This window comes from Ictalurus punctatus, chromosome 4, assembly GCF_001660625.3.
Source record: "Ictalurus punctatus breed USDA103 chromosome 4, Coco_2.0, whole genome shotgun sequence".
Taxonomy (NCBI): domain Eukaryota; kingdom Metazoa; phylum Chordata; class Actinopteri; order Siluriformes; family Ictaluridae; genus Ictalurus; species Ictalurus punctatus.
The window spans coordinates 10,624,448-10,651,075 of record NC_071284.1 but is presented as its reverse complement, the minus strand read 5'-3'; the positions used below and the strand labels follow the sequence as shown (position 1 = coordinate 10,651,075).

General features: G+C 39.7%; 2 protein-coding genes across 3 annotated transcripts; one reads left to right on the top strand and one right to left on the bottom strand.

The window, feature by feature from the left end:
- Positions 1-973: 973 nt before the first annotated feature.
- Positions 974-16,455, bottom strand: ube2na (ubiquitin-conjugating enzyme E2Na). 2 transcript variants are annotated; one of them, XM_047154470.2, is made up of 4 exons: positions 16,087-16,202; positions 7,527-7,773; positions 3,908-4,048; positions 974-2,245 (listed from the first exon to the last, which is right to left on the bottom strand). In XM_047154470.2, exons 1-4 carry the CDS (start codon positions 16,114-16,116, stop codon positions 2,199-2,201), a joined length of 465 nt encoding a protein of 154 aa, XP_047010426.1. In that variant the 5' UTR covers positions 16,117-16,202; the 3' UTR covers positions 974-2,198. The 2 variants fall into 2 exon arrangements, with proteins under 2 accessions (XP_047010426.1, NP_001187530.1); NM_001200601.1 differs by lacking the exon at positions 16,087-16,202 and adding an exon at positions 16,403-16,455 and having other exon boundaries at positions 2,045-2,245.
- A 3,666-nt stretch (positions 16,456-20,121) lies between these two features.
- On the top strand, positions 20,122-24,784 carry c1qtnf13 (C1q and TNF related 13). The gene is made up of 2 exons (XM_017465531.3): positions 20,122-21,162; positions 23,061-24,784. The coding sequence occupies exons 1-2, from the start codon at positions 21,135-21,137 to the stop codon at positions 24,104-24,106; spliced, it is 1,074 nt and encodes a 357-aa protein (XP_017321020.3). The 5' UTR covers positions 20,122-21,134; the 3' UTR covers positions 24,107-24,784.
- The last annotated feature ends 1,844 nt before the right edge of the window (positions 24,785-26,628 follow it).

Sequence of the window (26,628 nt, the reverse complement as noted above, 5' to 3'; positions counted from 1 at the left end):
ACGCGCACGTGTGTGAGAAATATTTCGAATTCAACAAAACCACTGCTATGTGCAAGCTACGACAGTAACGCCTTGTTGATGAGAGGTCAATGGGGAATGGGCAGACTGGTTCGAGCTGGCTAAAATGCTACAGAAACTCAGATAACCACTCTGTACACTTGTGGTGAGCAGAAAAGCATCCCAGAATGCACAATACGTTGAGATTTTAAGCAGATGGGCTACAAAAGCAGAAAACCACGTCTGTCAGCAAACAGAAAGCTGAAGCAGGCACAGGCTCACCAAAACTGGAAAATGTAGTGTGGTCTGATGAATCTCACTTTGTGTTGAGGCACACAGATGTTAGGGTCAGTTTTGGGTACCAACATCATGAATTTATGACCCACCCTGCCCTGTGTCAATAGCTCAGGCTGCTGGAGGTGGGGTAATAGTGTGGGGAATGTTTTCTTGCCCCACTTTGAACCTTAATACCAAGCAGTCATCACTTGAATGCCACAGCCTATTAGAGTATTGTTGCTGACCATGTGAATCCATTCATGGCCCCAATTCTCATTACAATTTACAGATCTACATTACATGACATTATGTTTATTTTTGGCCAAGCAGGGCTTTTTCCAGCCACAAGCCAGCAGAAGCTTACCATGGATATTAAAATACAAATGACAGCGCAGTAATTACTCTCAGCTCCATGGCCCCTGCTTCAGTCTTCAATCGGGATGCAGTCTGTGTAGAGTTTTGGATGTCCAAGATTAGACTATATCCAGTGGATAGCTCCGTATAATGTACATGTAGGTATGTGTATGATGCAAGAAGTAGAACGGGAAAGATGTCTGGTATAGAGCAGAGTTTATTGCAAATAAACACCACCCCTGGCCATTAGGAAGGATGAAATAAGACAGAAACCATCCCGTGTCAATCACCTAATCTCTCTATCGATCTATCTATAGATAGTCTGGCTGAATGATGACACCACAAATCTTATTAATCAACAGATTTTATTTACAGAAAGAACAAAGTATGTGGGCTGTTTTCATGTCATTCAGAAAGCAGGAAATCATTCTCCCCTTTAGAAAGAAGGAATTTACATACAGTGAATTGAGACGTCTCAAAGCAAAGACTGATCTTGGAAATGGAGATCAAGCGTTCATTGATCACGGCAGGCTCCTTTACACCTCACCTCAAAAACACCTTACCATTCGCACATCACCAGTTCCAACGCAGCCTAAGTTTGCAAAATAAAGGCTAAAGGGAAGAAAACAGCAAACGAAGCTCAATGCACTAGACTGTGTCAGACACAGGAGAAGAAGCACGTCAGTGATGGAGTTCAGAGTGTGCAATTAGTACAGTGATGGCATGGGAAAATAAAATAAAAAATACTAACACCGAATACAGTAAGAACTGTTATACTAAAACTTATGGTACAATCTCGTATTTCGCCTGCAGTCAAAAAAAAAAAAAAGAAGAAGAGATAGCGAATAAAAGCCTATGTTAGTCTACACGATCAGCGGTCACAAATAGTTAACGTGAGGGTGGAAGGCTATTCCATGTTAAATTACTCTACTCATTTCCACATTTCCACTTCCAAAAAGTCATAATTTTTCACTTCACGTGAATATTTAATTTTAAAGCGAAGCTGTTTTTTTTTTTTCTTTTTCCATTTTTCCTTCTAGACCTTCTAAAAGGGGAGCACGTTTGTAATTTGCCAGAAAAGGGTGTTGTTTAATCAGCTGCTTCTCAGAAACAAACAGCATCATGAGAGGAAACAACAAAACAAAACAGAGGTTAAAAGAAAAAAAAATAATAATGTAAAAAGTTACCCACCACCCCCCACCCTCCATGCCAGGATGAATGAATGACAGCCACTTTTTCCACCCTAGAGCCTCCCAGATCAATGGAAAAAGAAAGCCATGTGAATAGATCTAAATCCTCTGCCCATGCATTTAAACAGTAGTGAATCAGGTCAAAGATGGTTTTCTCTTTTTTTTCCCCTAATGTGCCGTTACATCACAAATTAAATGCAGTTGTCATTCTTTATTTTTCTCTTTTCTTTAATATATTCTTGACAGTTGTTTTTAATTATTACATTAATCCCGGTGTCCTTTAAATGCAAATGAATAGGTCTTGGCAGAATAGGAGGAGTTGTGTTCACACTTGACTTCCACTTTTTTTTTCCGCTTTTCCTCGTCCCCCCGCCTATTTTTCTAGACTTCAATATTGTTCCCAGCGTAAAGCCTGGTCCATGTCCGGGCTGAAACAAACAAAAAGCATTAACTCAGCTCGCACTGAGACACTGACTGGATTTAGAACAAGAATGTAACATGACTATTCTCTCTGGAGCAACATGTAGTGTTAAAAACATGACCCTATATATATATATATATATATATATATATATATATATATATATATATATATATATATATATATATATATATATTTTTTTTTTTTTTCACATTCACACTGGGTGAAATAATGCCCAGTTACAGAACAAAAATGGCTACAGAAATCTGAATAACCAGCATTTGGATCATTTTAGTAGGGATTTCCACATTCATTACCAAGTATCCGTGTCAAGGTCTATACTGGCCAGAAATGTCAGACCGCTATAAGATCAAATTTGACATTTTTCAATCCTATTCCACCGACATTCTGTCATGCAAGTGGATATGATAAAGACCTTGTAAATCTTGCCTCTGCTGTTACACATAACATAAGCTTCCAGAGCTTCTTGTGGTTGTCAGCAATGAATCACTAAATGGTATCTGAATACCCAGAACCTTGTTTGATTCTAGTCAGAGCATGTGTTGCACCAACAGGAAATGTCCCATCACGTCATCCTACAGTTTCACGTGTTGCTAGTGTAAACTCTTCTACAAAAGGCTTAAGGGTAAGCTTATAAACCACACGGGCCTACTGCATACTGTTTTACATTAACGCCACAGTAACATGAGTTCACACATTAGTAATGTCAGCTCTAACTCACCAAGCATAAATAGCCAAGTAAATAAAATTAAAAAAAAGAAGCCTCCCAACTGACTACGTATCAAACCTCCTCTTATTTTTATGAAACAATTTATAGTTAGGTCAGAAAGTGCATAAATTCCTGCACGCTGATAACATTAGCACCAATTTCACGTTTCCTTTTTTTGATACACACTATATGGCCAAATGTATGTGGACACCTGACCATCACACCCATATGTGGTTCTTTCCCAAACTGTTGCCACAAGGTTGGAAGCACGCACACAATTGTATAGAATAGTATATGCTGTAGGTATGTGATTTCCATTCCTTAGAAACAAACAGCCCAAACATTTTCCAGCATGAAAAGCCCCTGTGCACAAAGTGAGCTCCATGAAGACGTGGTTTGCCAAGGTGGGCCTGCACAGAGCCCTGACTTCAACTCCAATGAACACCTTTGGGATGAACTGGAAAATCAACTGCGTACCAGACCTCACTAATGTTCTTGTGGCTGAATGGGCCAATAGTGGAGGTTATTATAACAGTAAAGGAGGTGACCAAATCATGTTAACGCCTACGGTTTCGGAATGGGCACATACGGGTGGTGTCCAGATATTTTTGGCCGTTTCGTGTATTTTGATAGGATTATACGGTTTACTGGTGCCCTGAGTGTTGGCCAATGCTTCATACTGATCCAAGGTCAGAGGTTACATACTTATATTCATACAGTACATACATTAGAGGTTCTGAAAATGTCAAATCTGATCTGTTATTGATCCAGTGTTAGTATCAACCCTGATACTGATACTCTGTACATCCCCAATGACAACACTCTCCATTTTGGCTCTATTGCACACCAGCTGTGATGTTATAAAAAACTACAAAGTAGTGTTCAGCTGTTGTGGTATAGCTGAACATAAATCAAGTTGAGTGTGGCTTCATAACCCACCTGTTTCTATGGCTTGAGCTTCGTTGGTCTTCCACTGCTCTGCAACATCGTTTGCTAGAGGATCATCAGGGTTGGGAGCACTTAGTAATGCCTGGATTGATAGCAGCACTGTGCGGATCTGCAAGGCTGGGGACCACTTATCTGGAATATAAATTATGGCAGAGGGAGAAAGAGGGAGAAAGAGGGAGGGTGAGAGGTTGAGGAGGAAAGCAGTGGCCAGCAATCTAAGCATATATTACATTATATTAACACAGGACAGAAAGAGCACTGGGTAGAGGTCTAATGCTGAGAGGCTTTTGACATTTTGTCAGTATTAGAAAATCCAGTTACTCTGTCCTTAGGCCAGGAACGACAAAGTGGGAAACAGTATCGAGAAATACAGGCTCAATTTTCCACACAGGGACTCTCAGCAATTAAACACTATATCTCAAATCCGAATCTTAAAAAGCTCATGAATAGTGGGTTGTCACACTTCTTAATGCACTGGACACCTGGATAAAGCACCAGCCTTGAGGTTAAATAACTAAATCAGTGGGCACACCAAGAAATAGGCCTATATCTGAGCTGGGAAGGGGATCTGTGTGTTGGGCATTGTGCTTGGGATCAGCCTCATACTCAAACTATTATGGCCAGGCAGAATAAACATACACTAAAGAAATAAGAACCAGCTCTATTTATTTTGATACCAAGTGCAAACTGTACAACAGCACCCTTTTCAGAAGAAACCCTGCCAACTACTGAACTGACCACTGACAAGAAAATGCGTCAGGGGTGGAAGGGAGTTGCCCTACCTCTGACGCATTTTCTTGTTTTCACAATAGTTAGTACACTGAAAACATATAAACAAGCTGGAAAATGGCAAAAATAACTAAATAATTTGCTCAATGGCAACAGAATCGGACAGTGCCTTATATATTACCCTTACCTGAACCACTTTAGCAGTACCAAATCAAAGATAATAGTTAAAGTATTAAACATTTACCTCCTGCTTTCTCAGTAAAATGTTCCCTGCTGCAATCATGCACTAATGTTGCTAAGCACAACATCTGTTAGCATTTCGCTGCTGACTGAAAGCAAGCTTTGCAGTTTACGCAGTCTGGACCCGAGTTTGTTTTATACTGCAGCCAAGTTGCACTCATCACCGCTAAATTAGGTAATAAGGTTCAAGGCAGTATAAACCTAGCCATGCTGCAATGGCTCAACGGCCAACTCTAAGCAGTTTCAGATCCTCAGGAACTCAGAGATGAACAAAAATGCACTTAAAAGGGTTAAATGTACATAAAATGTAGGCTGAAAATGTTTATTCCCTCTAAATGTCATAGAAGTGATACTTGAAAACACCCCCCCCAAATAATTTTACATCATGGCCATATTTTTTGTCATCAACGAAAAAAGTGAAGAAAAATCATCCATATTCCACAAACACACATCCAAGGCCGTGATACTGAGTCCATTCAGTTCCTCAAGAATTGGCAACGTGTTCATACAGGAGCTGAAATTAAACAGCGCGCATGTTCGGTTGCTAAGTCAGTAGGAGAGTCTGATGCCCCACATCCAAACAAACAAGAAACAAATAACTAGGAGCTGTTAAACAATGAGCAGATATTATATATTGGTTTTTGATAACAACTAATGAAAACTCACTCAATGATCTAGTATGGGGTTATGCAAAGAGCTGGTAATGATAGGAAACTAACACTTGTACTGGCTTTTCCCATCGTTCATCAGCACCGATCTCTCAGCACTGACGAGATTTTAGGTGCGTTGGGTCCACATTTCTGTATGCACTCTGCAGTTTAACATTCATCTCTTTGTGTTCTGATTCATAGCTATGTTGACAGACTGATACGAGCTGCCGATCATGTAAAGTCTACGTTTGAATACTGTTCTAATGGGATTTCCGGACACGTGTCTATTGTAATTATGATTGATTCCCATGGAATAAACGATTTCTGCATATATTGAAGAGATGGGAGTTTTTTTTCCCCCACTGTGTGTGCACGGTTCTCATTGTAAAATTCGACGCATACTACCTAAACCTCATGAATGCAAGTAAACTGATTATTAATAAATATAAAAACAACCACCTGTTTTGGGGAGCATGGCTGCACTTGATCTTTAGTAGGTCACATGATCATATCATCACTGTGGACTGTACTCGTGCTAGGAACTGAATAACTTGTTAAACCGTCTATATTTTATTGTTCTGTGCAAATACTTGGTTTTGTTTTAGCCCGCGATGATCGAGAAGACTGCTTCCTCGAGTATCTTTACACTGAAGAAAAAAGTAAGGCATCTTTTTCCACAGGATATAATGGATTTTATATGTGTCCTGGGTGATCCGATCGTAAGCAGACAGCACTCTGTGAATGCCACTGTGATCCGATCATTCAAATCACATTCAGAGGCGGTCTGGGATGTATAATGCCACATCACATTTGTAGGTGTGAACGTGAATGGATCTCGATGCGTCCTGGTCAGCAACGAAGGAACGCCTGATTGAATGGGTCATTGCCCTAGTTGGAAACTATCATCGAAACACTGTTTGGAAATTGTGCTGAACTGAAAACTCCGCTGCACTTCAGGTGCACTCCCATAGCACTGTATCCTTTTCACGGTGTCTTTCGTCGTCTCACATGCCATAGTTTCATTAGCAGCCCACGCAACTGAAGCGTTTAAAACAGACCCTACATGTACATAAAACAGGATTCACTATACATTTCTGCCTGAGAACAAAAGCACCGGTAAGCTACCGTAATAAACATGTGTGACACGATTCATCCAGTGGAAACGATGCATGAAATCTGAACGCAAATGGTCACGTGAGACGCATTCATAATGCTAGGTGTGAACGGCTATGTGTCTCAGCTGTCCACTACTGATCGGATCACTCAAGACTGATGTTAATACCAGGTGTGAACAGGGCCAAAGTGACACCATGGCAGCATCAGTCTTGGTGTGCAGAGAGTAATAAAAATTCAAAGTGATCCTAAATCCTAAAATCAGTGAGAAGAGGCCATACTAGTTAGCCTATTACTAGTTTTAGTTAGCAAATTTGAACATTAATTTTACATATAGGTTAACCAAAAAAGCTATTCGTCTAAAACCCTAAATGTATCACTGCAATACATTAAAATCTACACTGAATAAATCAATTAATATTTTGCACCAAGATTCTAAGTAGCCACCCAGGTAGTTAACTGCTAGCAAAAAGAAGTGAACAGAAGTGAGCTTTCAGGAGCCAATCCAGTCAAAATATACCAAATCACAATGTTCTACATCACTAAGGTTTGGTAAGTTAGCTAAAGCAGCACCCAGGTTCTGTGGCTCTCCTTTGATAATCTGCAGATTGGACTGTGAAGGGTTCAAGCCATTGGGCCTTCTTGGTGATAATGAGTTTACAGAAGTGCTGAGAGTAACTGCATGGAATAATTTAGTCAGGCCAGCTGTTTAGCCAAACACAAATCTATACAGAAATCAGCTTTGCAAGAGGAATTAATCATTAAAAAAACCCAAAAAAAACTCACATTTAGGGATATTTGATTAAAATCTTCTCTACTCCTTCCAACATAATGATAAAAATCTATTTATTATTATTATTTAATAATAGGTTACTTACCCTTCAAGATATCTAGGCATATTCTCCCCAGCTTGTCAACATTGGGATGATATATTTTGGTCATGAAGCGTACTTTCGGAGCTGCCATGGGGTATTCTTCGGGAAGAAAGAGTTCAAGTTTAAAAGTTCCTCCCTCAAAGGGGGAGTCCTGAGGTCCAGCGATGACCACATGGAAGTAGCGAGCATTCCCTTCATCGGGCTCTGCTTTGATGCCTGGCACGGGCTCTGCCAACAAACGCTGAGTTTCCTACACACACACACAAACAACATGCAAGGGAATAAAAAATATAATACAATAAAAGATGACAGGTTGGAACAGAAGTTGCTTTCCTGTGCCCACAGCTAATTAGCAATTAGAGTAATTGGTTGATCTGATCACGTGCATGGATATAACAGCAGGGGAAAACCTGCTGATGACTAAGCAACTATTTTCCTCAAGTTGGCGGATGACAGTTTCCCTCTGGTTTCACTTTTTGTTATGAGCCAAAACCCTCACAAGAAAAATGACAAATTATTACAGGAATTACAAAACACGTACAGCCAACATTATACAACTGGCTGACTGCAACATACCACAAACCATGGTAATAATCTCCATCTGCCAATAACTGGCTACAAAAAACTAACTAGGGTTCCAGGAGAACAGGCTTCTGATCAGTAAGTACCTCTGCAATATCACATTGTAATTTAATTAAGTGACACCTTATTAATTAAATCAGTTAATATTGTACAGCTCTCTTTTACATAGTGAGACACCAACATTGCAAACAAGAAAATCCAAATAGGCATAGGGGGGAAAAAACAACTTGCGTACGTTGATGGATGGGACAGCTCCAAACTAACAGCCTAAATGAACATGTAGTGGTTGAACGGTCTTGTCCAGTTCTTAAAAATAGTGGCTATAATGTCTGTCGGTCCAAAGGCAATTCGCCAGATCTTCATGCAACATTTAAGAGGCATGGTGACCACAACTCTAACCTTGCCAAGTGCCTTCAACATCTCTGGCCAAATCTCATCTGCCCATGCAGTCTTGGCCCTCTGAAGGTTTTTATCCATGGCGGTAACATCCTTCAGTCAATGAGATGGACTTCAAAACACCAGATTTCTTGTGCTGCCTCCTGAAGAGAAGGCATGTCCCTTGTGTTGAGTTTCTCAAAATGCACCTTCCATTGCAAAGTGAGGAAATTTTCCCACTGGTTAATCGACGTGTGACAACACCGGTAATACCGGTATCACCAGGGGGCGGAGCCGGGTGTTCCGCCCCCCGCTTATGAATGCCATGCTGTGTGCATTTCACTTTCGCTTTCGAATTAGCTGCAATTCAGGGGCAGCAACTGCTTGAACAATGGGTTCATTATTATTCTTAATGAAAAACACAACCACAAAACAGTACAATGACAAACGCGCTTATATTAAACGTAGAACTTTTGAAACCAAGTCTTCCACCATCATTTTGTCCGTCAGCTCGCCTCATTCTCACTCGTGCCAAATGAAATCTGACTCCTGTTGATCTTTGCCGTGACTCTGACTCGTTCGGCTCATGCTGAATTGAGCAGACGCGTTCAGTTTTTAACTGTAGCGTCTGTTCTGTAACTGAACTAAATGATTTTTATTACTATAAAAAGGCAAAACAACAATGGGGCAGTTCCATGGTGGGCAAGTGATGTAATCGGTGCGCAGCCCAAACACTGGTAACACCATCTATTGCAGCAAGCCTATTGCAAAGCTTTTGCATGGCACGATGAAAGATTTGATTCAACTGATTCACTAAACAGCTGTTCATGTCAATAATTTCTTCTTAACTTCTTAAGAAACACTACAATGCATCAAAATAATTCCTTACTATAATATTTTCCAGACATGTTTGTGTTCCAGATGTATAACCAGCCAAATACATGGGCAAAAGTATGTGGACACCTGAGCATCTCATATGCGATGGTGGACATCCCATCCCAAAACCATGCCTCTGTGTAGGCCACTGGAGTTCCTCCACACCAAACTCATTAAACCATGTCCTTATGGACCTCACTGTGAGCAAAAGGGCACATAGTCATGCTTCAACAGGAGAGGGCCTTCCCCAAACTGTGTTGGAAATATAGCTGCCTTGCCTCAACCCTAGGGGAAAAAGCCCCAAGACCATTATTCTTCCTCCAGCAAACTTTACTGTCGGCACTACTCTGGTAAGTAGCTTTCTCCTGGCATCCGCCAAACCCAGAGTGGTCAATCAGACTGGCGTAATTCATTAGTTCACAGAACACTTTCCACTGCTCCAGAATCCAGTGGTGGCGCTTTACACAGATCAAGCCGACACGCGGCACAGAGACAGTTAGGCTTATGTGCAGCTGTCCTGCCAGTGAAACCCATTTCACAAAGCTAATGATGCACAGTTCTGGTGCGGATGTTGATTCCAGTGGCAGTGTGGAAATGACGCAAGTAACACGAACAAGTGATGCAACAAGACCCATGCGATTTTTATGCGCTACACACTTGCTCTGAGAATTTGTGTGGTCTACAGCTTCGTGACTGAGCTGTTGTTGGTCCTAGTTGCTTCCATTGCTCAATAATAGCATTCAGAGTTGGCTGGGACAAATCAAGCAGGGTGGATATTTCACAAACTAACTTGTGCCAAAGGTGGAATCGTTCGACAGGGCCACATTTAAAATCACTGAGGTCTGTGGTAGGACCCATTCTACTGCCAGTGTTTGTCTACCGAGGTTGCATGCTTCATTTTAAGCACCTGTTAGCGAATGGTGTGGGTCAAGTACTTAGAATAATTAGAAGGCGTGTCCACATACTTTTGGCCATACAGTGCATCATCTTTTTCGTTCAAAGTGCACAGGCCAATCTGGTTTTCGTCAAAAAACCAACAGCAACCAGCTCTAGTTCAGGCTTGAGGTGAGGTGAGACAAAAACAGCTAGAACAACCAGAATTGTGTTTCTAGCTTAGTCTGTTAAAAGTCCCCGTTTAAAATACTCTGAACACTGTGCATATACTTTATTAACAACTCTTCTTGGGGAACAAAGTTTTGCATTAGCCAGTCATTGCTGAGTGGATAATAGTGTCATAATTAAAAGAAAGCTCTCAACAAAGAGTTTAAAAGGCAGGCCTGGCACATAGTCATGGTTTCCTTTATCGCACTCTTTTACAGTACATTACAGCCAACTGATACAATTTCTCTGAAAATGAAGGCTAGAAATGGTGGTAACGCACCATCAGGTCACAGAATAGAACGGGCTGTGCTCTCTTCTTCCTCAAACAATAAAACTCGGTGGAAAGATGTTCATTATTAAGCACTTGATATTTGCAATCTGTCTCATGGTTGTCATTTCTGCCAGCAGAGGTTTTGGGATAAAATATCCTAGTGATTTGTTTGGGTTCATGAGGCCTTCACAAGAGCCACAAATGAACCACACATCATCCCCATAAGTTTACAGTAGATATACAGTGGTGCATTTACTTATATGCAGTTCAGTACAAGGGGTTGTCACCAAATGTGTTCACTGTGAAAAAGCTATTTTTTCAGGACTCACCTAATCACAACTCATAATGCAACTGCTATTCCAGTGGCATTTGATTTAAAGGCTGCATTTTGAAAGGGCTTCAACTGTGCAATCCCTGACATTCTTTAATCCTTGTCTTTATGTCTCCATAACAAATTTGTTGGAATTTTTTGGTTCTCTGTGTGATCATGGGATACAAGGGAGAAAAGCAGCTTTTGGCTCTGGGTGAGGAGAAAGGAGAAGTGTTGGGGTAGTAACATCTAACCTGAGGTCTAGCTGCAAGGGGTGGGAGGGAGACGTCCCTGCCACCAGGAGACATTCCGGGGTTACAGTGAAACGTTTTTGAACTGTGGTACTGACGACCCTGCAGTTGACCTATACCATATCGAACCAGTGGTAGTGATTAACCGTGCCAGTGGGGCTCGTCACAGCCTCAGTCACTGGGAAGGTCTGTATGGCTCTGGTTGTGTTAGGCAAACATGCCAGAGTGGTATTAGACGTAACAGGAGGAAACCACATGGAGCCAGTGGCACTGAGCATGCATTAATGGTGCTAGTAGAGTTCGATACAGCAGAGGCCTGTATGGTTTTGGTCACATTAGGCATGCTAGCAAAGTTGAAGGAAGTGCGGTAATCCTATGGGCACTGGAGGAGGTGCAACAGGCAGTAATGCCATAGCAGGTCAACATCTACTTGTGTAATTAATGTTATGCGTGCAACCTCATAATTCAGCAAAGGAATCAACTAAATTCCTAAAGAATGAAAAAAAAATCTAAAAATAGACTTCTCCACCCCAATGATACCAATAACTTTGTGTGAGGTTTATTTTATATCTACTGTAAATAATTTCTATTGTGAGCAGTAGAAAAAAGCACAAACTTATCATGAAGCAATATTTATGCAAAATGTTGATTACCCGTGTTTAACTATATTCGGTTTCATGCAAAATAGCCCTATCAATGCTTGACATTTTACTGGCATGATGAATGTTATCCCAGGCAAACATTTAGTTGGTTGACTTGAAAGATTGTAACCTGCAGTAGAGCTATGCGTCCCTTTTTATTGGGAAATGACAAAATATCACACTTACTGTAAATTTTGACAAAGATTACAATCCAGAATTTTTTTTTAGAAGGTGGTGTCACCTTTTTTCAGCTGGTTCAATAAGCTGCTGAAATAATGATCACCAGCATTTTTTTTTTACTTCACTCATCTAAGGAGAAAAACAAACAAACAAACAAACAAACAAACAAACAACTCTACTCCCAGTTGACTTCTGCAAAAGAAACTTTTTATTTGATTGGTTTGTTAAACCATGACATGCTCAAACGGGTTCACATTTACAGCCATCTGACTACACGTGAATTGACGACATGTCCAGCTGCCGGTAAGAACTATTTCACTAGGCCCTTTAATCAGTTTGTGTTAGACAATAGCTGTGTCCCAAATCACTTGCTATGGTATGTAGTGCATTCGAGGCTGTTCGTACTGCATTGCAGTTGAAACGGTACGTACTAATCAGTATGCATGTGTACTATGACTATAATCATATACATACTACATCGGCCATGTTAGCATTGTCATGTGACCTTCGACGTCATCGTAAACACAAAAATCTTAAACAAGTTAACAATTTCTTCGGGTATTGCTTAACAAGTCCTGTTTAACCAAGGTTTATTTGGTATTAATTAATTAATTAATTAATTAAATAAGCTGACGCCATCTTCCGCTGTTTTTTTTTTTTTTAGCTTGACCACACCAGTCCTGTTGCATCATGGGATTGTTTGTCTCACGTAGTGCGCATCGATGGCATACTGCAAAATCTCACTAGAAGCAGTGCATCATCCAGGTATTTCTCGCCTACTTACAATTCAGACATACTACCACTCTGGCGTACTGCTTTTCGCCTACTATATAGTAGGTAAGTATGCGGTTTCAGACGCAGTCAACGTTTCCAGAAACTGAAAGTTCTGGAAAATGAAACAGAATTACAAAACTGCCAGAATTTCCAGAACACAGTACAAACTGCTGTATAATTTTAATGCAAGCACACACGTTCACCTTGCATTTAAACGTCTACGTGTGAAAAACGAAGACATTGGACGGACTCGTAACGTTTTTAATGTGCGAGGAGAACATGACAAAAGACTATGGACACTTAACCAATTACTCTCTTATGTTCCATAATTTGTATTAATGCACACAATTTGTCATCCTTTTGAGTTAAATGAGGTTAGATGATGCTTTTTAGCCTGGTTAATTGGGCATGCATAACATGGGACTGGGCAAGTGTATTAGAGCTTTCAGTTGCCTGCTTACACTATATGGTCAAAAGTCTGAGGACACCTGACCATCACACTCATATGTGTTGAAAATCCAATTCCAGGTTAATTTCCCCATTGCTGTTATACAGAAATAATCTCCACTAAATGTTCGGAGTGTAGCTGTGGGGATTAGGGAGGTCAGGAACTGATGGTGAACAATGATATCTGCCGTACAGTCAGTGTTCCAGTCTGGCAGCTGACTTCTTCCACTCTCAACTTTGGCAAGCCATGTCTTCATAGACCTCGTATTGTGCACAGAGGCACGGTCATACTGGAACAAGTTTCGGACTCTTCGTTCCAGTGAAGGGAAATCTTAAAGCTACAGCATACAAAGACACCCTGTACAACTGTGTGCTTCCAACCTTGCGGTGAATAATTTGGCGAAGGCTCACGTGAGCGTCACGGTCAGCTTTTGATGGCACATACTTCAGGCCATATAGTGCATGCATCAACACTACATTTGCTTACAGATATTCAGCAGTGTACTTAAAACTGTATGCTGGATACAGATTAAATATTAAAATAATTAATATTAAAAAAAAAAAGATTATGTGAACCCCCAACGGTTTGTGAAGCATAGCCATAGGCTCTGCAATTTCTACATGTGGTTCCAGTGGAAGAAATCACAACCCGCCAAATACAACATGAACATTATTCTTAGGGTTATTATCGGGTTCTCAGACTTCTTAGTCTTTGAAAGGTTACGTGAACTGAATGCGTGTAATCCAAACCTCAATAACTCAACCGATAAATAAACTTGCAGCTAATTTTCCATAAAATATGTTCATTGAGCGGAAAGCTAAAACCATAAAAATAAAAAGCTCTAACGCAGCAATAGACAGGATATGATCGCACACATTCGAATAATGAGCCGAATATTTGAATAGATGGACTATATTCATAAAAATAAACCTGCACACAGGGGGTCCATGGAACGAAATTATATTATATATATATATATATATATATAATATTTTAAAATAGTCAATGGGGTTCCTAGCTGCAACAAGTTTAAGAAACCCGGCGTACCAGTATACCGAGAGACACACTAGCCATTACTGCAAGAGTGAGCCAGGATAACCTTCAGGGCCTTTCCTAACACACACACACACACACACAGACAGGGTATCTGATAGCACCTGCGGAATGTGTGAAGCTCAAGACACAACACATCTGAGGTTGCACGACTTGATTAAGTGCTCTCTATTTGATTATGAAACTTACAACATAGTTGATTGCACCGTATTCCTCGAGCTCTTCTGCAACAAAATGACACAGCGCAATTTTTATTTATTTATTTATTTATTTATTACTACTGCAAAGAAAATCTAAATGCAACTTCTAAACGAGCATTCGTAAAAACACGTGACTCGAGTAATTTAGAAACCTTTGCGGTTAGGCCAGGACGGCATTTCATCAGTCAGTTTCATTTGCTTAAATATGGAAATATGCAAAGCTTTTTTAAAAAAATAAATAAAATAAATGAAAATCAGCATGGCTTTAACCACGAATAGCATTTAACCTTCTGAAAATCTCACAGGAAGAACATTCCTGAAATGCCTTAAGAGATTCATGCACAAACGACACCGGAGCCAGATCCCAGTCCCTCATCAGATCAGGGCTCAGGCTCCTCACCGCACAGTGATGCGCACTGCATACACAACATCCATCACTCGGACCGGACCGCACCAGGTCTGCTTTCCTGCTCAACCTCCCCGTTAGAACATTCAATCAGGCCACGCATACCTAATGAAAGACTCACCTTAATGTAAGTTTTTTTTTTCGTTTTTAAAAGGTCATAATATATATATTTTTCAATGCTCTTTGTTATGATCTGAACAAAGTGACATCATTCATTACAAACGAAGCCAAATCAGATGCATGGGGGGGGAAAGGATGGATCAGACATCAGTGGAGGAAACCTGACCGATACCAGCTCTGGGCCACGCCTTTTCCTCACAGGCTACAATAAAAAAAATAAAAACACACAAAAAAAACCCCGAGCAGTCATTCAGATTTACATGACTCATAGAAATGTTATGGCACTGAAGCCTGTCTGGAGTGCGTTTGCTCCGAGTACTGTGTTCTCCAATATTCCAACACACCTCAATCAACAATAATTTGATGCGAATCAGACATTAAAATATCTTTTTTTATGAAACCTCTGCAGATTGCATCGCTTCGTCGTTTGATTATTAGCATCAGCTAAGCTGCGCAGCTCGGCTTCAGATTTACTTCCTCCAAAAAAAAAATAAAAAATAAACCTCAAAATGTGGAAAACAACCCTGAATTATTTCCTCAAACCGCTCTGGTGTGAACGTTTGCGGTACAACCCCCGCATTATAACGCACCACTAGGATTGTATTTCGCCGGTTAGCTAACAGCTAGCAAGGCCTTGCACGGAAAACATCAGGGACAGACCCAGAGCTTTTACAGCCAGCTAGTTACACCGTTTCCAGTCCCTCCTTTCTTCTAAAAACAAGGCTGTGTTAATATCCACGTTTTAAACGGAAACAGAACGGAAAGAGTCCAAGCTGATTGAACTGACTGGAGGGATGGTGATTCATTCTGGATGTCCTACCCGACTAGCCGGCCCTTATTACAACAGAAAGCTAAAACCTCAACACTAATGCTAATGCTAGCACAGCGCGCACTGGCTATCGACGTTCAATCAATGAATGGCAGCGCGCGCGGTGATGACTAGCATCTAGCGCGCTAGTCTGCGCTCGTGCTCACCTCGCGTTTAAATACCGCGGTGTGAGCCATGTGCTGTCGGATTCCATTTGTACTTTTGTGAGCATTTAAGAAGTAGGAACAGGCCCTCCGCCATTTTTTGTTGCTGCGTCCAATCTAGCGTGCGTATATTTTTAACCCACCCATATAAGAGCGGAGACCTAAACGGAAGTCGCTAGCAACCTCGGAGCTAACAGGAGCGAAATATAACCGGCTTCTACTTTCGTGCACGCGCCCTCGCGCGCTTTTCAGGGTCGTTTTGACGCCGTAATTCAGGACGTGTGAGTGTTGTGTACTGTGTAATTCGCTTCACGGTTACCTTGATAATTCTGCGGGGCAGTCCTGCCATGTTGTCTTGAATGCGGTTTTAGCTTCGACTTTCAGTGCCTCTTCCTCGCAGAGACGCAGCGCTCACGCCTTCAGCGGCTTGCGTCACGTCCCCACTGCGCCCAAACCGCAAGGGAAGCATCATGGGAAATGTAGTTTTTATTTATTTATTTAATTTTTTTTTTAAACCCAGAATCGCCGCCATTTTCCGATCCGACTGGTGGGTTTTAAAGAGAGACGCACTGAGAGTATTTGCACCCCCTGTTGTTGGTATTAGACTTTTTTCCTTTCCCAAATTATTCTTTCACTGCATTCAAAATAGTACTATAGACAATTAAACAGGAAACGCATATTAACATTTAAATTGGAAAAGATAAATAGGCCTATCACAGGTGAACCTAGATTGCATGGTCGCCCCAGGCAAATTAAATGCTTGGGGCCCTTCTGACAGATATCTGTTATGTTTTCATGTTACCCAGATATTGTTGTGACCCTTTACTTCCGTGGTGGAATCGTAGTAGATGTGTGCTTTGAAGACTTAATTTCTTTCTTGAAAACAAAAATGAATAAAGAAAGGGGCTACACTACAACTGCTGAACATGGGCTGCATCCGAAATCACGTACCGTGACAGGACGTACTGAATTCGATGCAGTAAGAACTGCACGGCTGTTGAAACAGGACGTGCTAATCAGTATGTGTGTGTATTACGACTACAATCCTGGATATAGGCTACTACAGGGTTTCCCAAACTTTTCCAGGGCAAGGCCCCCCAAATGGCATTAACATTTGACCGAGGCCCCCCTTTTGCAAGATGTCTTTAAAACACATTAAAAATACAGACTTCTGAATATACCCCCTTTTTTTTTTTTTTTAATAATTACATCTTACATCTTTACATGACATTACATTAGGAATTGATTGTGTGTGTGTATGTGGTTGTCTGAGAGTGAGAAAGAGAAAACATACTAGTGGGAGGGATGGGCTTGGTGGCTCTGACACAGTTTGTCAAGCCTGGCCAATTGTTGCCCCACTTTGAAAACCACTGGGCTACTACATCCGCCATGTTGGCATTGTAATGTGACCTTCGATGTCATCATAAACACAAAAATCTTAAAGGAACCACCAGCTTAAAGAAACCGAACTAAGAGCAAAATGCACATCAGGAAAGTTAAGTGAATTAGTCATTTAATGTGAATGAGGTTAAAGGCTGAGGTAAATTCATTGCCGTTAGCTTGGCCGGTTGAGGCATGATGGAGATCACAAAAAGGTTTGCAAACCCTTTGTTGTTTAAACCTTCTAAAATTAATATTTTTTCGGGTACTGTTAAACAAGTCCTGTTTAACAAGGGTTTAATACTTAAAAAGAGCCGACACACTGTCTCCCGCCATTTTTTTTTCTGAGCTCGTCTGCACTAGTCCCATTGCATTATGGGATTATTTGACTCACGTAGTATCCATCGGTTGCATACTGCAAAATCTGTATCTCACATACTTAGAATTCAGACATACTACCCCTCTGGCATACTGCTTTCACCTACAGTGTAGTAGGGTAGTCTGCCATTTCTGACACAGCCATGGTCTCAAAATTTCCCCCAGTAACAGGCCCCCCGGCTCCCCTGCCTGCTGCCTGAATAAAATATGTAGGCATGATAGGTCAAGCCCATGTCATCACATCATTATGGGAATAACATAAAATGTTACATAAGCACATATAAATATAAACATTTTAACAAAATATTTCATAGGCTCCTACAGATATAATTATACAATGTACATTCATGGTGTGTTTTACAAATAGGAAATCAAACCTCAGTGAGGAAACAAAATGTCCATCTTCAACTAATGTTAACTAATACTAACTAAGTATTAACTAAGGTGTTAACTAATTTATGAACTTACATAAAGTATTGATTCGCAGAAGTAAGATACACAGTACCGGTTACTTGTCAAGCGGTGCCACTGGTGTTGTGCGCATCATTCCCTGTTACATACCTATTGCATTTCAGCTCACATTAAGAACTGCTAACACTACTCAACACTAACACTACTCAGAACTGCTAACACTACTTCTCTTGTGCTTCTGGCTCCTAGGTTCATTTTTCAGGAATCTTGCACGACTCGAGTGTGAAGGGGTGGTGCAGGAGCATAAACGAGTCTTCAAATGTGATGGCGCTCCACAAAGGGGGTTGCTGAGATGCTGGTGCATAGTATTTTAAGATTGTTTAAATAATCAACCCCTGAGGGCCCTCTCATTATGTGGGGCCCCAGGTAATTACCTGCCTGTAAATACACCTCTGAGGCCTATATAATCCCCGACGAGGAACAATGAGTAGTGTGGTGGTTGTTAATTTTGTACGACTCTACCCCGAACTGTACTGCGCATGTGTTTCATTTCAAAACATTACAGCCAATTTTCTGACATTTCTAAATAGCTCACATGTTGTATGTAAAAGTATAAAGTAGGGATTTCATGACAACTGATACTTCGGTACCAAGTCGGTACCAACATTCTTAAAACGTGATGTACTTGTTTTTATGCACTAGTGTTAGAACCCATTCTAATGGAGGTACCGTGGTTGCAATTCTTCCGGACCTGATGGGGCCCGTAAATACGTGCAAGTGTTTTAGTCGGTCCACAAGTGGTGAAGAAAAAGAAGAACGCCTACAAGCACACAGGAAAAACTACAGAAGATTAGTTTAGCTTAACAAGTTTAGCTCCGCCCCGACTCGTTGAGAGGAAAAGAGAGGAAAGATAGCGTTGGTTTCCGGTGTGCAACTGATGCTATCGTTCATTTCAAACAAAGCGAGGAAACACCTGGAATTTGGCAAAGCACCTGAAAGATTGTCCTATATTATGTTTGTTTGAGGCAGATGGCATTGTATCCGTGAAACCAGCTAACGTTATGCTCCATGTAATATTTGCGATAGACAGTTATTTGTTAACGACGCTAACACATTGCAATGTTATAAGCTACCTCCGAATGGGCCACCATGCATCGCCTTTCAGCCCGTGTCCTGTCAGCTAAATGTAGCCTAATGTCACTAATAATTATTCAAATGTTCATGCTTTTAATAAATCTTTTTGGCCTGCCACCATATCAGTGAATTTAAACTAATGCTTGCATTCAGAGTATAAGGTGTGTGTGTGTTTGTGTGTTTATATGCGCGCAGGCCTGTGTGTGCATTCGTGTGTGTGTGTGCATGCGCGCGTTTAGGAGTGCACCTCCACTCATTGTCAGACAGTGTTTGATAACTAAAACACCCTCCCCCCTCCCTCTCTCGCTCTCTCTCTCTGTCTCTCTCTCTCTCTCTCTCTCTCTCTCTCTCACTATCTCTGCCAGTATCAGCCAGAGGAGGATGTCCTCCAGGAGTTTTTTATTTTATTTTTTTATTTTATTTTTATACCACACCATGGTATCGACTTTGGTATCAAGTATCGTGTACTTTTGGTGGTATCGGTACCGACAACTAGATTTTTGGTATCATGACATCCCTAGTATAATGTATTAACTCTGTTAGGAACAGCATTAATTACATTATATGCTTATATAAATTGGATAGCTTATTTGGCCACTTGATATGTTGTATTTACATGATGTTGTATTCCAATTTAAATGCAACATTGGAAATAATATTCCATATTAATTAAGGGCTAGACTTAACAGATACAAATATCTTGATTAACAGAAAATATTTAACAGCAACATTTATCACTCAGCAGTCAGTAATCAATAGACTACGAACAATGTGTGTGTGTGTGTGTGTGTGTGTGTGGGGAGAGGGGTTAAATTGGGCAGGAGACATGGATCAAGCAATCATAAGGGGAAGTGGGGTTAAAACACAGTAAACTGTAATCTCCTACAATACATTTACATAAATGTACATTTACAAAAATAAATATATGTATTTGTATGTAATTATAAAGATACAAACTTTGCCTAAATTTGTCATTTCTGACAGCATTCATTAAGCTCCCTGTTCATTTTTTTTGTTTGTTTGTTTAAGCTTGCATTATGGACAAGAATGCCCAAGTTAATTAAAATGGTTTAAATTAATTATTTGTTTATATTTTGGAAAATAGAACTAACAAAGTTCATCAAAAAATATCTCAGGCAAATATAAACAAAAATAATAATTGGGGGAGTGAGTGGGTTTGGGGAACCTTCTGCAATAATGGGCGGGAGTGGAATCAAAACAATCTTACCTTGCATAATTGTGCATACAAGTTGCCCTGGAGATCCTGGAAACTTCTGGAAACACTCTCTGAGGTATTATTGCAAGTGCCATAAGGTAAGTGATGACACTTACAGACGTTCCACAGCATTAAATCTACATTTACATTTACATTTATTCATTTAGCAGAAGCTTTTATCCAAAGCGACTTACAAATGAGAAAATACAAGCAAAGTCTAAAACTAACTAAAAGTCTACATCTAACTATAAACTGTTAAAATGTGTGATGTGTCATTCATTAGTAAATTAATAATCTGTATATTCAAAAACACTTATATTCGAAAATAATCCAATTTGGCATGGTAAACATTTTGTATTTTCATTTAACCATCTGTCGTGTGTTCTTCCCTACGTGCAGTATATACAGCGAGCCATTTTGACCACAATGGCCTTCCACAGAACTGATGCTATGTCAGAATTTGAATAGTTCACCAGTTTAGTGCCAGTGTGTGAGAGAGGCTTTCAGAAAAGGAGGAATAGGCTCATGAGACATGACCTCTCTTCAACAGCTTAGAACAGGTATGTACAGCTACATTAGTCTTACTCATTAAAAAAAAAGACATTAACATATAGAATAGACGTTCCAATTGTTTACATAATTCATTGGGTAAAATTATGTGATTCCAAAGGATCTGTAGACTTTTTAAATGTTAAAGGTTCATGAACATTTTAAACAAAAAAAAAAAAGTTCTGTTGAATGAGTGTGTGAATGTGTGTGTAAACGATGTGACTGGCAACCCATTCAGGGTGTATTCCTGTCTCTCACTCAGTGTTTCCTAGATAAATACATAGATAGATAGATAGATAGATAGATAGATAGATAGATAGATAGATAGATAGATAGATAGATAGAACTTCATATAGACTCCAAATCCACTGTGGTCACTGAAAAAAAGTAACTGTGGTAAAAAATAATAATAATAATAATAAAAACTTGTTTAAATGGAGAACTAATACTCTCCATGTTCTTATTGCAAAAAAATTGCACAATTGAGTAAAACAAATTTCCAATTTATTATCTATTATTGCTCAGTAAACCTTTCATTTTTCAAATAACTTTTAACCACCTTATCAGGGCAACACCGTTTAGTACATTTAAAGATGTTTCTCATTAAAGATGCATCTCTCGATTGTTTTCTGTTTACCATTTGTGACACATAAGAGCTTTCAGAATTACAAGTTCATAGAATGATATAATCTCAGTATATCTACTTGTCTTTCTGCTGAATCTTACTCTCAGACTGGAGCTTTGCTTACTACTCCCTGGTCACATAATCTTATCTGCGCTGCCTCATCCCATTCGCAAATATGCTATTGTTTTAGGACATAGGGGAACTGAGCCAGTGGCTAATCTACAGCCTTTTCCCCAGTGCACAGAGTGAACAGACAATATCAGCTGCATTAGAGCAGCTACTGCTTCCAGTGAGCACTTGATTGGAAAGAGGGAATGCATTGTGACAAGGCTAAACCAGACTTCCTAACTTGCTCATATGGCATTTCAACATGATGAGAAGAGGGCCTCAAGACCCTGGTGTTTGCTTTTCAGTGTATATGGAAATATTTATAAATACTGTATTTATCTGATATGAGCAGAATGATATACAGTGCTGGCAATTATATTAAAGTGACATCAGTAGTGGGTACATACAGACCATAGCTCAAATTAATGCTTGACTTGAATGCCTTAAATCTAAAAATATTTCTTTTTACATGTTACTATTGTTACAAAACAGCACATGACCCAAAACTAAAATAGATTAAAGTAAAATAGGTGAAGTATTCTCCATTTTTCTTTTGAAAACTCATCAGTAACTGACCAAAATAAAAGCAACCTACAGCTTCATGTTTTTGGGATGTCAGCCAATAAATGCTGAGACCGTCAATCATACATCAGAAGCCCATAAAGCCAATCAGGAAACAAGAAGATGATGCAGAACAACAGCTGTCTTTCACTAAAGCCAGTTAGAAAATATACATAACTTTCAATTAATCCTAAAATAAAACTCAATGTAAAATTACTTAAACTAAAACAAATAAAAGCCCTTTCCATCCAGAGTGTATTCCTGCCTCACCCCCAGGGATCCCGGGATCAGCTCAGGATCCACTGTGACCCTGATCATGATAAAGTGATTACAGAAAGAGTGAATGTGAGTGAGTAAAACAAATAAAACTATATAAAATTTAAAGTGATATTACTATAAGACAAACAAAACTAAAATATATATTAAACTATAATACAAATATTGAAAAAACATTAAAAACAAAACAGGAATAGACTGATTTCTAATATAATTTCTAACAACATCGCAAATTGAAATCTTATTAGATTCTTTTTTGTGGCATGAAGTGTCATTGCTCATAAAAAGGTTGCAAATGACTGGTTATGTACAATAATCTTCAACTGTTCTCATCCTCAGGTTTATTCTGGAACTTGTCCAGAAATGTGTTCTGTCAGACAGTCTTGTTCATCATCTGTGTCAACCCTCTCCATATTTCTCCCATGATGCCCAGCTTGCGTTCGGCTTTCTCTGCCACACGCAGCACCAGCATGTTGGGTGGCTTTCAGCGAGTCGTGACCTTTGACCACCTGCTTGTCAATGTGGGTGGTGACTTTAACCCGGACACAGGCCTCTTTCGTTGCCGGATCGCTGGTGCTTACTACTTCACACTGACAGTAGGAAAGTACCCCAAGAAGTTGCTGTCTGTGATGCTGGTAAAGAACAGACAGGAAGTGCAGGCTATGGCTTATAATGAGTACAGGAAACAAAGCCGGAAGGTACAGAGCCAGAGTGCCATGATTAGCCTGTTGCCCATGGACACAGTATGGCTGCTGGTGCAGCAGAACCCAAACTACGCCCTTTACAGCACTACAGCTCCTTATATCACTTTCTCTGGCTATCTAGTATACCCAGAGTCTACATCCTCTATGGGATACCCAAGCAACCACCTTGGCCCTGAGTGCCTGCCCCCGGGAGATCCCAGTTATAACTGGAGAGAAGCCACTGAATATCTCAGGTCTGCATTTTCAGTAGCTCGGACATCCTCTTTGCTGGGAGAAAGCAGTAGACATGACAAGAGGGAGGCGCTGACATTTGATGTGGAGTATGTCAACATCGGTGGCCATTTCAACAAGTCATCTGGCTACTTCACATGTCGAGTGCCAGGAGTGTACTTCTTTGCATTCACAGTGGGGAAGCACCCTCGACGGGCTGTGTCAGTGAAGTTAATGAAAGGGACAGGTGAGGTGCAGGCCATGGTGTTTGATGAGGACGCGTCACGAAAAAGAGAGATGCAGAGCCAGAGTTTGTTGTTAGTACTGAACCAAGATGACGTCATTTGGCTTTACAGCCAGCAAGATGAGCGCTACGCTGTTTACAGCAACCAGGGACGCTACACAACCTTTACAGGGTTTCTAGTGTACCCCAAGTCTGATTTCATGAACAAGGAAAGAACTTTCCAGTGAAGTCTGGTGCTCAAATAGAAAACATTATTAGACTTACTAACATCATGTATGCATTATGTCATCACTGATTTTTTTTCAATCCATAATGACTTAAAATAGATTATACTATTATCTCTTTATGTGTTGTAAAACGTAAATAAATAAATAAATAAATAAATTATTTGTCCAGATAGGATATTTGTATTTTAGGCTCACCAATAAGTTTTCATCATTTATTTGAAATAAAAGTTATTTTCCTTGAGTAAATTTAACTTTCCTTGAGAATTTAAAGAATAAACAGTAAAACAATAGCTACTTACAATATATGTAGATTTGAGCACGTATTATATTTCAGTCATAGAATATCAGTGATGGCACCTCCGATGTCTTTAGAAATGTTTTTTAAGCGGAAAAATAGAGTGTGCTTCAGCTGAAATGGCTTCATTCTTGAGATCTTATACTAAAGTTGCACTTCAGTAGTAGTTTCCATCTCTGTCCCAGACTGAACACTGGTTTCCAAAGCTCCAGGAACCTTAAGAAAAATGACTATTCTTTTCATAACTGCCATATATTTATTAATTGATGTTTTAAAAAAATCATAATAAAGTAATTTGAAACAATACCGTTTTTTGAAAGTAGGACTTAATTGTGTGATTGCTGTGCAGCATACCAATGCCTTAAAATCTGCTATACAACAAAATGTTTTGTACACAAGAAACCAAAAAAGACACAAACGCACACACATGCAACTGTTATGTGGTATTCCACTCCAAGGGAGAATTAAAGATGCAAATGTGTAGTTAATTATAATGGTCCACATTAATAATCTGTCAAATGTAAGATAGTTTTTAAAATAACAACAATAAAAATCAAATAACGTCAGCTGTTAAAGCTGTGCATTTTTCAAAAATGATCATTTACACACACACACACACACACACACACACACACACACACACACACACACACACACATATACAACTGACTGAAACTGTTATTACGCTTAGATTATGTAGCTCAATGGTTTTCAAAGTGGGGGCCACCAGGGGGCGCCCGGGGGGCCTCAACAATTTGGTGTGAAAAATAAATACTTACATGATTCTCACTCTCAGACAACCACACACACACACACACACTCACACACACACACACACACACACACACACACACACAATCAATTCCTAATGTCATGTAATGCAAAGATGAAAGCAATTATTAATTTTAAAAAAGGGGGATATATTCAGAAGTCTGTATTTTTAATGTGTTTTAAAGACATCTTGCAAAAGGGGGGCCTCGGTCAAATGTTAATACCATTTGGGGGGGCCTTGCCCTGAAAAAGTTTGGGAACCCCTGATGTAGCTCATCTGCAAGTCTCTATGAATGAGTTGTTAGTATAGAAACAATAACATATAAAACAAACTCATTCATGTAAATGTATAATGTAAATTACAGCTAGTGTTCTAATGTTCTAATTATTTATTCAAATTATTTGTCCTACCTTATATGTTCAAGGGTCTTTTTTGTAAAATAATACCTCAAGAACTTTTTTGTAACCTCAAGCTATTTTGTTTACTTTATTGCTGTGACTTTATCAGAAAATGCCTCTAGCTTTAAAATATACAGCTACGGTCATAAGTATACATATGCCTTGCAGAATCTGCAAAATATAAATTTTTTAATTAGTACTATCCTGAATAAGCTATTTCCCATAACAAATATTTACATATAGTCCACAAGACACAGTTCAAAAGTTTACATACCCTTGATTCTTAATACATTTACATTACATTTACATTTATTCATTTAGCAGACGCTTTTATCTAAAGCGACTTACAAATGAGAAAATACAAGCAAAGCGATATATCAAGCAGAGAACAATACAAGTAGTGCTACCATACAAGATCCATTAATTGAGTTCCAGAAGAAGCAAAGTGCGCAGAGTAGAGGTGTAAGTGCCAAGGTAAGTTTTTTTTGTTTTGTTTTTTTGTTTTGTTTTTTATGGGTTGGTTAGGTGTTGACAGAAAAGGTGGGTCTTTAGCTGTTTTTTGAAGATGGAGAGAGATTCTGTGGTCCGGATTGAGGTTGGAAGTTCATTCCACCATTGAGGAACAATTAGTTTGAATGTTCTTGAAAGGGAGAGAAGCAACTACAGTGTGTTGGTTATTATGAGGCTGACTCAGATGAAAACCTTAAAAGTGAGACATAAATTAGACAGTACACAGCTGTAATTTACATGAGTCAACAGCAAACACACACAACAGCCTCAGGAATGATCTACGACTTACAATCAGACCTGAACTTCTGCGTATTGGCGTCTTGTTGTAGCACAACAACGCATTGCCCCATACTGCACATCGTGTTTGATTGTCTGCCACATCAGTAGTACTAACTAGATCTCATTGTGAGTGATTTCCACGTTTTTAGACCACCAAAGTAGGCATTGGGTGGAAAGACCTTCCATTTGGATGAAGATGTGCAACAGACAGTGCACCTTTGACTACACACACGACTGGAAGAATTGGTTCTATCTGAATCCAGGCACT

Coding starts and splice junctions, on each gene's coding strand:
- ube2na (NM_001200601.1), bottom strand. CDS start 16,432: ATGGCAGGACTGCCCCGCAGAATTATCAAG. Junction 7,774..16,402: donor TGCCCCGCAGAATTATCAAG/GTAACCGTGAAG, acceptor GTGTGTGTGTAG/GAAACTCAGCGTTTGTTGGC. Junction 2,246..3,907: donor AGCTCAAGCCATAGAAACAG/GTGGGTTATGAA, acceptor TGTTTGTTTCAG/CCCGGACATGGACCAGGCTT.
- c1qtnf13 (XM_017465531.3), top strand. CDS start 21,135: ATGACCTCTCTTCAACAGCTTAGAACAG. Junction 21,163..23,060: donor TCTTCAACAGCTTAGAACAG/GTATGTACAGCT, acceptor TCTCATCCTCAG/GTTTATTCTGGAACTTGTCC.